Source organism: Myotis lucifugus, unplaced genomic scaffold (assembly GCF_000147115.1).
Source record: "Myotis lucifugus unplaced genomic scaffold, Myoluc2.0 scaffold_3, whole genome shotgun sequence".
Taxonomy (NCBI): Eukaryota; Metazoa; Chordata; class Mammalia; order Chiroptera; family Vespertilionidae; genus Myotis; species Myotis lucifugus.
The window spans coordinates 593,286-608,088 of record NW_005871051.1 but is presented as its reverse complement, the minus strand read 5'-3'; the positions used below and the strand labels follow the sequence as shown (position 1 = coordinate 608,088).

Here is a 14,803-nt window from a genome sequence, read left to right as displayed (position 1 = left end):
ATTAAATATCTATGCCTACCTCCCCCTCTGTTTTCAATCCCTGATTTGGGGTGAGGAAGGGGCAATGGGGCATTTTTCAAGCAAACCTAAGACACTGTGCTATCTGATCTGTAAGTGCGCTCGTTACCCTCGGCGTGGGCTACCCTGAGGCTGAAGCAACAGGACAGGACGCTTCCTGGAGCGCCCCCCCCCACCCCCCGTGAACCGTCAGAAAGTTTGGGGCCAGAAGTACCGGATGTAGTTGGGGTTCTTGGTCTGCAGGTTTCTCATCAGCGTGGCCACGGACGCCTTGAATTGCGAGCCGGCTGTCGGGGGCCTCTTCAGGTTGATCTTGGCGGGGTTCCCCTCGGGGAACAGGGACTTGATGAGGGTGTGGCCGGCCTTCCACATGGCCTGGGACAGGTCTCGGTAGAGGAGGTCATTGTTTTTGTCCACAAATCCTTCCACCTGGTACAGCACCTACGAGCAACACGAGACTCAGCAACGGACAGGCTGCACGCCAGGATGTCAAGCGGCTGGTGAAATATCCCGGGACTAGTTATAGCCCAGTGTCTTCCTTCCCATCAGACCCCCAACACTTCAGTCCAGTGATGGCGAACCTATGACATGCGTGTCAGAGGTGACACGCGAACTCATTTTTTTGGTTGATTTTTCTTGGTTAAATGGCATTTAAATATATAAAATAAATATCAAAAATAGAAGTCTTTGTTTTACTAGGGTTGCAAATATCAAAAAATTTCTCTATGTGACACGGCACCAGAGTTAAGTTAGGGTTTTTCAAAATGCTGACACGCCGAGCTCAAAAGGTTCGCCATCACTGCTTTAGTCGCCCTCTCATGCCGAAAGAGCGTCCAAGTTTAAATGCCAACCGTGAGTTTTAAATAAATTCTATTACCATTCAGGATCTGCAAGAATAAATTCCAAAAATGTTAGGCTGAGCATTTTCAAAGGATTTTCTCTATTTTTGGTGTTTGAGCACATTTTTGAGGTTTTACTTTTTTTTTTTTTTTAGTTCACATGTGCCAATTCTAGTCTGTTTAAAAGTAGACGGGAAGGCCCACAGCCAGCAGGGCTCAGTGGTTGAGCGTTGACTTACGAACCAGGAGGTCATGGTTCGGTCCCCGGTGTGGGGCGTGCAGGAGGCAGCCGATCAATGGTTCTCTCTCATCATTGATGTTTCTATCTCTCTCTCCCTCTCCCTTCCTCCCTGAAATCAATAAAAATATACTTGAAAAATAAAAAAGTACACTGGAGGAAATAAAGTAGACATAAGACTAAATTTTCATCGACATCCCAAGGCAGCAGCAAAATTGGCCAGAAAAGTGTCTTTTAATAACATAGGCTAATGAAGAAATAAAGTACAAGTTTCAACATTTTAAAATTAAAGGTAGGTCAGAGACTATATACTTCATTTTTAATAAATACATAATTAAGAATTTTCCCCCTGTAGGAGTTCGCAACCTTATTTATAACAAAAGAGGTATTAACTGCATTCAATATTCTTTTAGGAGTCTAAAAGTTAATCTATTATCAAAACATATATATATATGTAACATAAAAAATTAATTCTCCCAAATATTAAGCAAATGAATAAGTGTTTTTTTAAAGTAGATATTTTCCCATGTCATTTCAAAATCTAAGAATATATTTTCCTAAGTGGTTTGTGCTTTTAAAACCTTATTGTAAGTCTTCAAAGACTTTTAATTTTTACTGGCAAATCCTCTTTATTTGTGTTGATAGATCTTTTTTTATAGGACAGCTTAGCGCTTGAAAATAATAAAGTCATTTTTTAAAAAACATTTGAACTCTTTCATGAAGTTCACCGGCTTTCCTTTAGCTATGAGCATTAGTAAGACATTGCTCAACATGGTCCAGATTCTATGGAACATTTCCTGATTCTACTATTCACTTTATCCTCGTTCAGTTACAGCTGACATTCAGTCTTCTGTTAACCTCAGGTGCCCGGCATGGTGTATGACCTAGGAAGTGATCCTGATACGCCTGGTACCCATCTGACCCCACACACAGTTAGTACAAGATCACTGACTCCATTCCCGTGATCCTACCATCCTGCCAGCTCAGCTGATCCTCACGAGTTGGCGGTGGGCCGATGCCAGCTCTGAGGCCCAGTCTCCAGGCCCCCCCACCCCGCCGGTGCCCACCTCGCCGGCCCCGCCTACCTTGCCGGCGTAGTGCTGGATGCGGAAGCAGCTGTGCGGCAGGGTGGTGTCGTTGAGGAAGCGCGAGCACCTGCTCATCCTGCTCTCGAAGTGCTGGTGGGTGGCGCACACCTGGTTCAGCTTCTCCAGGAAGGTGTCGTCGGTGACGGTGCCGGGCCGCAGGCACTCCTCGTCCAGCATGGCCAGGATCCCGTTCGTGTTCTGGGGGAGGGGGGGGGGAGAAAGAGAAAGGGGTTCCTTCCCTCCTCACCGCACTGTCAGCTTCATCCCCAAGGACGCCAGCTGCACAGTCACCCGAGCCCGAGGAACCCACTCACGTACAGGAACAGCAGGAAGCAGACAAGTACCACGGCCACAGAGGCCTGCCGCACCCACAGTGTCCGGGGGTGTGTGTGTGTCTGTGTGTGTCTGTGTGTGTCTGTGTGTGTGTCTGTGTGTGTGTCTGTTTCTGTGTGTGTCTGTGTGTGTGTCTGTTTCTGTGTGTGTCTGTTTCTGTGTGTGTGTGTGTCTGTTTCTGTGTGTGTGTCTGTTTCTGTGTGTGTGTCTGTGTGTGTGTGTGTCTGTGTGTGTGTCTCTGTGTGTGTGTCTGTGTGTGTGTCTCTGTGTGTGTGTGTCTGTGTGTGTCTGTGTGTGTGTCTGTTTCTGTGTGTGTCTCTGTTTCTGTGTGTGTGTGTGTGTCTGTTTCTGTGTGTGTGTCTGTGTGTGTGTCTGTGTGTGTGTCTGTGTGTGTGTCTGTGTGTGTGTCTGTGTGTGTGTGTCTGTGTGTGTGTGTCTGTGTGTGTGTGTGTCTGTGTGTGTGAGTGTGTGAGAGTGTGTGTCTGTGTGTGTGTGTGTGTGTGTGTGTGTGTGTGTGTGTGGTGGGGCACACACTGCGCCAGTCCCCCCGCCCGTGCTCCCCCCACAGACAGGGCTTCGGAGTCACCGAGGGCCCACAGCCGACTAAGAGCTGAAATCCACATGGTTAGAAACAGGCGAGTGAGACCGTGAAGACTCCAAGACAAATACAAAAGCCAGAAGCTCAAGTGACAGACAACACAGTCTCTACAGGTCACAGCCCGGTCTTCTGGGGCCTGCGATCGACTCAAGTTTGAGGAGGAAACTGGCGTCGGATGTTTCCAAACGGTCCATGTGTCCAAAACGAAGTTTACTTTCCAGGGAAATGAACTAAAAGAGGGGCTCCGGACGCTGCTTTGAACGATCAAAGCCATGGAGCTGTGCTGGAAGGATGTCTGCTTCGCGTGGAACTCAGCTCCCGTGTAAAACTTCCACACGGAGTTAAACACCAGGGAGCATTTGCTGGGCACCAGACCCTGTGACCATATTCACCCCAAGAGCAGGGAGCCCAGGACACTGGGCCAGAGACCAGCATCTTCTGCTCTGCCCCTCCGACCGCCTCTCGGGTCCCTGTGTGTCCACTCCGGGAGGAAGATCCACCCCACTGACCTCCGACCCCAGCCCTTCCAACAGGGGAAGTGCCCGGTGGAGCTCACAGGGCCATACATCCTCCGCCCAGCATGATTCAGTCACACCAAACCCGGGGAGGTGTGGGCCTGCAGGAATGAGTGTGTGGAACAGCCCCCGAGGAAGCTGCATTGTTAGGTGATTCTGGAAGGAAACGCTTCCTTTAAGGACCCAGGCTCCTACGTGAACTCAGATGGGTTTCACACACACACACATACGGGGAATTTCGGCTGAGAAAATCGAGTTAAATTTAGCATATCCCCACTGTTGTTTTTCCTTCTTAAAGAGAAATAATATTTACGAAGGGAAACGTGTTAGTCATGACTTCCGAAAGTTAAATTCCCCGCAGCAAATTACCTTGGTCACAAAATTTAGGGGGAAAAACTTTTAGAAAAATCCACTGATTTTCTGCATGTCAGACTAGAGTTTTGAATTGCTTAAGAATATCGGTGTTCACGTTCCAACACCGTTCAGATGTTTCCAAACAAAGTTCACTTTTTAATTGAAAACTAGTGATGCTTTAGAATATTGGGTTTGTTTTGTTTTGTTGGTGTTTTTAAAATATACTTTACAAATCCGTGCACCGGTGGAGTCCCTCAGCCTGGCCTGTGACCTCTCACAATCCGGGACCCCTTGGGGGTGTCAGAGGCCCGGCGCATGGATTCGGCCCGATCCCTGCAGGCCAGGCCAAGGGACCCCACCGGTGCACAAATCCATGCACCAGGCCTCTAGTATGCATATAAGATCTTTGGTTAATCTCTTCCTGCCCTCCCTCTGCCCCCTCTTCCCTCTGAGATTCATCAGTTTGTTCCATGTTTCCATGCCTGTGCATCTGACCCCCTGGTGGTCAGTGTGTGTCATAGCTACCGGTCGAACAGTCAAACAATTGCTTAGGCTTTTATATATATAGATTGGTTTTTACAGAGAGGAAGGGTGAAGGATAGAGTTAGAAACATCAATGAGAGAGAAACATCGATCAGGTGCCTCCTGCACACCCCCTACTGGGGATCGAGCCTACAACCAAGGTACATGCCCTTGACCAGAATCGAACCCAGGAACCTTTAGTCCGCAGGCCGATGCTCCATCCACTGAGCCAAACCGGTTAGGGCTAGAATATTGTTTTTAATGCTCAGTTTCATCGAAGATACATCTCTCAGGAATGACTGAGAGAAAAAATACTGGCTAATTACAGACTTTCTAAAAGGACTGTGCACGGTGAATAGGAAGGGCCGGGCTGGACATGGAGAGCCTGTAACCACATTCCTGGAGCACGGCTCTTGCCTACGACTGACATGAAGGCTGCAGGACGATAAAGGTCATGTGCTGTTTCTAATTACTTTGCTATCAAGGCCAGATGGTTCGTCATCCTAAGCATAAAACAAGAGTTTCCAGGTTTTCACGAACAAATCCGTTCCTGCAATCAATTCATTCTATATAATAAAACCCTAATATGCAAATTGACTGAATGGCAGAACGACCGGTCGCTATGATGTGCACTGACCACCAGGAGGCAGACGCTCAACACAGGAGCTGCCTCCTGGTGGTCAATGCGCTCCCACAGGATGAGCGCCGCTCAGCCAGAAGCCGGGCTCACGGCTGGCGAGCGCAGCAGCAGTGGCGGGAGCCTCTCCTGCCTCCACAGAGGCGCTAAGGATGTCCGACTGACGGCTTAGGCCCACTCCCCACGGGATCCAGGACTTCGAGAGGGCACAGGCCGGGCTGAGGGACCCCATCGAGTGCACAAATTTTGTGCACTGGGTCTCTAGTTTATAATATGACGTGAAAACAAAAATCTTAGATTCGGAAAGCTTACTAAAAAGTATCCAGTAATTTCTCACACTTCAAGCCTTTCCCATACATATACACATATTTGTGTCACCTGAGAAATCCCATGGCCGTGGCCACCTGTGAAGCCACACATGCGATCTCCCCACCACACACGCTCCGAACCAATCTGGGGCCTATACCTGAACCACTCCTGGGCCCTCACCTCAGCTCCTGAGGTTGTCCCTTTATTTCTGACACCATGCTTTTTTAAAAAATTTTTTAACAGCCCTGACTGGTTTGGCTCAGTGGATAGAGCGTCGGCCTGCAGACTCAAGGGTCCCAGGTTCGATTCCTGTCAAGGGCATGTACCTTGATTGTGGGCACATCCCCAGTAGGGGGTGTGCAGGAGGCAGCTGATCGATGTTTCTCTCTCATCGATGTTTCTAACTCTCTATCCCTCTCCCTTCCTCTCTGTAAAAACTCAATAAAATATATTTTAAAAAATTTTTTTAACAAATATACTTTCCAGCTTTCTTCAGATGTAATTGACATATATAACGTTAACTTTAAGGTGTACAATGTGTTGATCTGATACACATATATTGCAAACGATTACCAATACAGCCATAGCTGTTGGCTAACGTCTCTGTCACTAAAGCAATCACCATTTCCTTATGTGGTGAGAACACTTAAGACCGACTCTCTTAGCAACTTCTAAGTACATAATGCAGTATTGTTAGCTCCAGGCAACATGCTGTACTTTACATCCGCCAGAGCCTAATCCTCTTACAACTCCTATTTCCTCCCTGGATCCTGGCAACCACCACTGCACCCTGTTTCTCTGAGTTTGGCTTTTTTTAGATTCCAGATATTAGCGATATCATATAGCACTTGTCTTTGTCTGGCTTCTCTCACTGAGCATCATGTCCTCAAGGTCTACCCAGGTTGTTGTAAGGGGCAGGACTTCCTGCTTGGTCATGGCTGAATGACACTCCTATATTCATTCATATCACACCTCCTTTAACCACTCATCCCAGGTGAAGACTGAGCTGACCCCCAGGTCTTGGCTATTGTAGCTAACGCTGCAATGAACATGGGAGGGCAGACATCTCTCCAAGATCCCGACTCCTCTTCCTTTGGATCTAAACCCAGGAGTGAAAGTGCTGGATCTGGTGACCGTTCTATTTTTAATTTTTTAGGGAAGCTCCACAATGCTTTCCATAGCAGCCGTACCCATTTACATCCCCAGCCACAGTGCACAAGGGTTCCCTTGTCTCCACCTGCTCGCTGGAAATCATCTTTGTGGTGATAACCACTGAACCATAGGTGAAGAAGTCGCTGGAGTTTTAGAAATGAAATGGCTATTTTGCTTTGGCAAAAACCTGCACGGCTGCTGAGAGCCCCCTCCGCCCGGTGTTCGCACCCCCAGGAGCCGGGCCTGGGCCTGGGCCTGCGCTCCAGCACCGGGGAGGGCTGGTCTCCAAGGGCGGGGCGTGTGCGCATCGTGATACAGGAACATCATGATACGGGAACATCGTGATACGGCGACGGGATGAGCCCAGGGAATCAGGCTAAGTATCAAAACCTCCCGCTGTCCAGGCTGTCGTTCCAGAACCAGGTGCGACCCCCGAGGGCTGTAACAGAGTCTCCGGACCCTGCAGTTCCCCGGAGAAAAGCGCTCCAAGAATGAAAACACTCAAGCTTTGCCCTGAAGGCAGTCAGACCGCTCTAAGGAGGGAAGTTGAGGAAACGGTGCCGAATACTCACATTTTCTATCAGGTCACAGATGATAGCATTGTTGAAGTAGTCAATGTGAGTCCATTCTATGTCCTGGAAAACAAACCGGAGAATCAAATGCCGCAGCACGACGCTGCATCACCACCAGCCAGAGTGGCCCCCGCCCAGCCGACTGTCCTTCACTTCCTGCCGGAATATTCCCTGTCAAATCAGTGCTGCCGAGGCCGCCTCCCGGGCCCCACGCGGTCCACCCTGACATACTCATCGGAATGAACGCCCTTGACCTGTTCTGACACGGCCGCCCGTTCCGCTCCCCATCCGGGGCCCTTTCCCATGCTTCTCCCTGGCCCTGGGCCAAACGCGGACTCCACAGGCCCCTGGGTCAACATGACTTTGTGTATGTTTACAATGTTTATAAGGAAAGAAGTCAGCACTTGATCCCAAGAATCTGAGGCAGTGGTTCTCAACCTTCTGGCCCTTTAAATGCAGTTCCTCATGTTGTGACCCAACCATAAAATTATTTTCGTTGCTACTTCATAACTGGAATGTTGCTACTGTTGTGAATCGTCATGTAAATATCTGATATGCAGGATGGTCTTAGGCGACCCCTGTGAAAGGGTCGTTTGACCGCCAGAGGGGTCGCGACCCACAGGTTGAGAACCGCTGAATTCTAAGGCCTCGATTTTTCTATTCTTAACTTGTAATCCCTGGGGAAAATTAATTTCAGAGTGAATCCCACGTGGTACGGCAGTGAATTATTTATTTCACGTGTGAAAACAGTTTGGTGCGAAGAGAAAGTATTTTCAACCTCGGCAGAGACACAAAGGGCCGATCCCCAGGCCCCGACGGAGGCAAATCGGAGGCCACACGGAACCGTTCTGTGTTTGCTTACATTCTGCCCATTCCTGTAAACATTTATTTTTCTTCTAAGGGGAAAGAATGGATTCACCCAGCAAGCTGGGCAGCTTCCTATACACGCTCAGAAGTGTCCCCGGCAATCCATACAAACTGTTTAAAGCTGCAGATCAAAGTCCTCACATTCTCTTTACGATGAAAAGACAGGAAGCGGATTAATCTGGCTTTTAGGATGTTTATGTTACCAAAATGTGTCAGACAAGTACACGAGTTTCTAAAGCATAAGGATCATGCTAAAAGAAAAATATTTATGACTTGGCTTTCAAGGAAATGGGTTATTTCACTAAGTCGATGGGTATAAAAATCACATTAGAAAAATCTGTATTGAGAAATAAAAATTAAAAAAGAGAGAATTCCGTGTCCTTAACGACTTAAAATGACACTATAAAAATGAAGAATACATATTATCATTACCCTTGTACTATAATATTACTATAATATTTAGACCAATAAATGAAAAGGAAACAAAAATAAAAATACAATAAAATCATTCCCTTTTAGTTTTTGAAATAAGTAATTTTATTCTTCAAGATGGACTATTTTAAAAATGAAAGGGTAAGAACCACGTATGTGCTTTACCGTTAAGGATAAAAGAACTCTGTAAACATTCCTTCTTATTTGTAAACTACAGTAAGTGAGCCAGTCTCCATAGCACTAGCACAATAGCTGGCATTATAGCAAGCGCTCAACAAATGTGACCCCTTTTCATTATAAATTTTTGGAAAACCAATGCTTTCCAGGATGGAACAACAATACTGAGTTTTTTCATAGGCAGTTGGCTAAGTTTTGGCAAATGCACAGTGTCCTGTAATTACCACACAACCAGCCCCCAAATCCCCTCGGGCTTCCCCCTTTGAAGTCCCCCTCTCGCCTGCCCCCTCCCCACGGTAACCACTGGCCTGCCTTTAATACTCTGCCTCTGTAGCTTCGCCTTTTCTGGAACAACACAGAACCAGAATCGTACCATCGATAGCCTCTGGTCTGGCTCCCTTCACTCAGCCTAGTGTGAGATGCGTCCCTGAAATCGTGTCTCAATCGTTTGTTCCTTCTAGCCGGTTTGGCTCAGTGGATAGAGTGTCAGCCTGTGGACTAAAGGGCCCCGGGTTCGATTACAGTCAAGGGCACATGCTCAGACTGCAGGCTCAATCCCCAGTAAAGGGTGTGCAGGAGGCAGCCAATCAATGATTCTCTTTCTCATCATTGATGTTTCTCTCTCTCTCCTCTCCCTTCCTCCCTGAAACCGTCTGTTCCTTTCTGCGGGCTGTGTCGTACGCCCTTGTGTGGACGTACCACAGTTGTTTGTCCATTCACTTCAGACTTCCCTTAACACAGTGCCCTTTCCCATCACTGCATTAAAGTCCTGTGGGACCTGAGTCGGTAAGTGGCATTAATCGAGCACCTGTTGTGTGTCACACATTTTGCCAGGCACCAGCAGCAAAAAACAAAAGTCCCAGTCAGCTCAGATGTCATACAAAACAAACGTCCAAGAGACACCAGGCAGCTACACTGAGGTAACGCTGATTTCGGGGTCACGGCTATGCGGTCTTCTGAATCCAGAATTTGCATCCTGAGTGAAAAGGGGACATTTTAAAAGCTGTGCGTCAACATTACCTCCCGTATGTACTCCTCCTGCTCTTCTTTAAGAGTGAGTTCGATGAAGATCTGCTGCAGCTTCTCGTTACAGTAATTGATGATGAACTGCTCAAAGCTGTTGTCCTGCACGGAAAACAATGAACCGTGCATTAGCTCTCCCGCAACGGCGACCTCTAACCTCTCAATCCGCGAGAAGCGTCACACACGGCCTCAGATTGACCTGGGGCCCAGCACACAGCCCCCGGGACGGAGGCCACACACCAAGGCACGCGAGAAACGGTCCACGGCCAAGCGAATGAATGGAGGACACACGGCTGGGCAGGATGTGAAGGATGAAGATGTTTAGTTGACAAAGGAGCACCCCCCACACGGTAAAGAATATAAATAGACACATTTCCCCCTGAAGATTCAGAAGGGAAAAAACCCAAACAGATTTATCATCTGTCACCCAAGTTTTCAACCTTCCATTCTCAGGTGTAACTTTGGAGCTCAAGAAAGTCTCCCTGTGTGTAAAGATGTGTGTGCCTATGTCCCGATCAGTTTCCTGTTCATCTGTCTCACTAGAGCAGTGGTTCTCAACCTTGGCTGCACATTAGAATCACCTGGGAATCTTTGTAAAATCCTGATTTCTGGGCCTCATCATTCCTAACAAAGAAACAGAATTTCCGTAGGATGAGGCCCAGAAATCAAGATTTTACAAAGATTCCCGGGTGATTCTAATGTGCAGCCAAGGTTGAGAACCACTGCACTAGAGGGTACACTTCTAACTACACATCCCCTGTTCACAATGTAGGCCCAGCACCTCGCACCTAGTAAGTACTCAATACACATCTGATGGACTGCACATGCATCTGATGAGCCAATGAGTGAACGGCATGCCTATAAAAAGACGGCTCACGGCCATCAGCACGTCAAAACCATCTCCTACTTAGAAACCATCTCTGCTCAGAGGCTCACATAGTTACGACTCTCATGACCCTCCGCACTTTCTCTTTTACAGAAGACCTCCTGTGAAATCGGGTGGGAGGTCCACGCCGAAAGCATCTCTGAGCAACCCACCGGGAGGTCTATCCTGGAGGCTGTGAATGGACACCCTTCACGGAACCACGTGGTCCAGGAAGAGGTGGTTCTGGTAATAAAACTCGTGAGTTTCGACTCTATCCCTCCTCTTTGCAGAGAGAGAGAGATGGTGGCATTGGGAGCAAAGGACGGGGGGACCCCACCAGGATCAGCCTGACTCCTCTCCTCTGGGGGGCCAGTCCCAGGACAATGAGTGAGCTCAGAGGGTCTGCACGGAACAGAACCGATCGCCCCACCCTGTGGATCCATGGCCTTCGAATCTCCCCATAAATACAAGCGAAGAAGTCATGGAGTGCTTTGAAACCTGACCTTTCCAACTCGACTGTGGCCCCACCTGGGACATAAGTATTGAAAGGACACGTGCAGAGCGGCAGGCCGCTGACCACATTTCTCCCTGGAAGTCGGCGGAGGACGACCCCCCACAGGGATGAGCCAGCTAATCAGAGGGACGTCTGACTCGGACCCATAGACGACACGGGTACACGGTCACGGCTGATCTTTTCATGTTAAATGTAGTCAAGGACAAAGTGGTTTTCTTAATCCTGAAGTTTATAAAGGTCACACCTTGATGCTCAATACTTTCAACAAATAGAGTCTTAGACACAAAGGCAGTCCCCAGGCCCCACCTTCACATAAAAACTGAAAACCATGTGCTCCCGCCCTCAACCATTTAGATTAGAAGCCGCAGTCCACCGGGTAGCGATGTGTTATTATTACTATTATTTTTATTGCTGTTATAACCAGTATAAGGACATTACATATATGAGGAAGTCTGGTTTTCTTGGTTTGGTGAAACAGGTCCTTACAGAATGCTACCAGCACAAGCGAAGACCTTAGAAACAAAATCAGTATTTTAATGGTTTATATGAGCAGATCTTTATGTTTGTTTTTATGTTTTTAGAAAACAAATCTGTGAGATAAATCCTTCCTAGTAATTGAGTAGGACTGTGCTGGTGGGGCTATTTTTTTTTTTTTATGTTAAATCTTCCAATGGCAGGTGCTGAGGAAGTGGGGGGGGGGGGGGGCGCAGTGTGTTCAGACCCAGCCTGACGGACACGCCAAGGACAGGCGACGGACACACACGGAGTGGGGCCCGAGCACAGCGTCACAGGCAGCACAGCGTGCAGAGCAGGCGGAGCCACACGTGGAGCTACCCTGACTCCCCTCGGGCTCCGGGCTCCCTGCGTGGACTCTGTCCGCGCCCACACGGCCGCCGCGGGCCCTCGCTGCCACGTTCACACGGGAAAGCGCGTCACACGGGCACGCACAGGCCGCCACGCACACGGGATACTTACTGCATCCTGGCGGAGGGGCAGATACACAGGTGCAGTCAGCGATTAGTGTGCAAGAAGCTTCTAGAAGTGAACACTTACGGACAGTTACTCAGGGGTGTGGACGGCAGGGCTGACCATCCGGGCGGTATTCCTGAGGGCGCATCTAACACGTTAGCTCCAGACACGTGTCCTAACAGTGCACGGGTCGGGACCTGAGACCTACATGTGGGGTCTGCGTGGTGGCTCTGCGAGGCGGGACCTCTTCGGCGGGGGGAAAGGGTGTGACTGACATGGCGACACACCTGTGACTTGCCTGCAGTCCTAACGCCTCTAATTCTGAATTACCAGGAAAAATAAGGTGTGTGGCATCCACCCAGAGTCAGGGACAGAGGCAGCTGCAGGTCACCAAAAGGTGAAGCGTTCAGCAAGATCCAGGTCCGCTCCCCTCCCCAGCACTAAGACCCCCTCCCCCACCCCTCGGTGCCACCCTCTATGGGACTCACCCCCATGCCACCCTCCTCTGTGGGAGCACCCCATGCCACCCAACCCTGTGCCACCCACCCCGGTGCTATAGCCGGGTGTCTCCCCTCCAAGCACAGCAAGGTGCTACAAGGGTTTCTGAAACCGCTGAAGAACAAAAGCTTGGCTCTCTGACCTGTCCTGTTGCTTAAAGAGTGAAAACAAAAACAGACCGGCACAGCCACAGGGCAGCACCCATTGGTTTCCACGGCAGTATCTGCGCATCTGTTGCAAGCACAGCTCCCGGCCCCCAGAACAGGCCACGGCCGCCGGCAGTCACGCTGCTGACAAGGAAGGGGGCCCTGGATCCTGGGGTCTGAGTGTAAGTTGTGGACACTGTCCAAATTCGGGGGGAAAGGGGGCTTCGGAACCCCTTAAAAATGACTTGCAAAGCCCTGGCCGGCTTGGCTCAGTGGATAGAGCGTCGGCCTGCAGGTTGAAGGGTCCCAGGTTCGATTCCGGCCAAGGGCACATGCCTGGGTTGCGGGCTTGATCCCCAGTGGGGGCGTGCAGGAGGCAGCCGATCAATGATTCTCTCTCATCATTGATGTTTCTATCTCTCTCTCCCTTCTTCTCTGAAATCAATAAAGAAATACATTTTTTAAAAAATAACTTGCAAAGGTTTATAATCCTCAGAAAACTAAGCAACAGCCTGGGGCAGCTCACGGAGCTGAACCCGCACAGTCTAAAGCCTCCTTCATCCGCTCAGGCGGCCAACATCCCCGGCTCCCCTGCAAAACAGCCACGCCGGGTCTCGGGACCTCACACGGACAGGGAGCCCCCAAAGCAAGCTGATATCTGGAGGCATTTTGGGGTTTTTTAAGAACCGTGAGGGTGGCCAGCAATCCAGAGCGGGTGGCACCGGTCCCACGTGTCAGCCGCATGAGTCAGTCCCCAGGGGAGGAAGTGGCCGGCTCGCGAGCCCACACATGACTCACCTCCTCGCTCGTTTTCTACCCATGCTCCGCGCATGGAATTTTTCTCCACTATCCAACCCACATGTATCCCTATGATTACCGTGATTATTATAAAACTAAAACTGTTGGGAATACCTTCGACCAACTCCATCCAGAATTTTCCATTAGACAATCCCCTTGAATGAAGCTCAGAACCAACACCCCGTCTCCCCCCCACCCCGAGCCCCCCACTCCACCTCCAAACACACACACACACACACACACACACACACACACACACACACACACACACACACTAGGTCTGCTCCACTTTGTTGAAAGACAAGGATATACACTAGAGCTCACCCAGTGTGGGCTGGGGGAGGGCTCTATAGATGTATCGCCGCCCAAAATGTTAAACTCCAGGGCTTCTCTCAAGGGTTCTTGAGTGTGAGTCCACCCCCCCGTGCAGACAGAACACCAGGCCCTCAGCAGAGCTCATCACCACATTCATACGCGCACGTGCCGGCTATACATGTTGTTCCTCCAGGGATGAGTTTTAAAGATTGATCAAATACTCTGGCCTGTCCTGGGTGGTGTGGCTCAGGGTTTGAGCGTTGACCTATGAACCAGGAGGTCATGATTCGATTCCCAGTCAGGGCACAGGCCCGGGTTGCAGGCTCGATCCCCAGTGTGGGGCGTGCAAAAGGCAGCTGGTTGATGATTCTCTCTCATCACTGATGTTTTTCTCTCTTTCTCCCTCTCCTTTCCTCTCTAAAATGCGCGCGCACACACACACACACACACACACACACATATATATATATGCCAGTTAATATAGTTTTCTCAGTAACAGAGTAGGCCAGTGATGGTGAACCTTTTGAGCTCGGTGTGTCAGCATTTTGAAAAACCCTAACTTAACTCTGGTGCCGTGTCACATGTAGAAATTTTTTGATATTTGCAACCATAGTAAAACAAAGACTTATATTTTTGATATTTATTTTATATATTAAAATGCCATTTAACAAAGAAAAATCAGCCAAAAAAATGAGTTTGCATGTCACCTCTGACACGCGTGTCATAGGTTCGCCATCACTGGAGTAGGCTGATGCTCTCCTATCCTCTTTAAGGCAGGTATTTAAATCCCGAACTCTTCACAAACAGCAAACACTGAAAGGGAGACGTGGAGTGAAGGAGGCCGCTCTACCACACTTGTCCTTAGGACGGGGCCTGGAGGATCTGGCGGGTGAATATTATGTGTCGGAAACAGGAGGGCAATTCGAACCCAAAGACCAAGATTCATTCCAGCACACGCCCTTTTCATGACACATTTAACTGGCATTTCTTACAGTTCAACTCTCCTTGCAGGTCCACTGCTGGC

General features: G+C 49.2%; 1 protein-coding gene across 3 annotated transcripts in view; it reads right to left on the bottom strand.

The window, feature by feature from the left end:
* Positions 1–14,803, bottom strand: part of LOC102425287 (unconventional myosin-Ib) — a 59,771-nt gene that overhangs the window by 25,620 nt on the left and 19,348 nt on the right. For all 3 annotated transcript variants that reach the window (XM_006082357.2, XM_023759703.1, XM_023759710.1), the window contains exons 10-13: positions 9,672–9,776; positions 7,176–7,238; positions 2,181–2,381; positions 233–459 (exon numbers count right to left, since the gene is read on the bottom strand). In XM_006082357.2, coding sequence (XP_006082419.2) covers positions 233–459; positions 2,181–2,381; positions 7,176–7,238; positions 9,672–9,776 — 596 coding nt within the window. The remainder of the gene's footprint in view (positions 1–232; positions 460–2,180; positions 2,382–7,175; positions 7,239–9,671; positions 9,777–14,803) is intronic.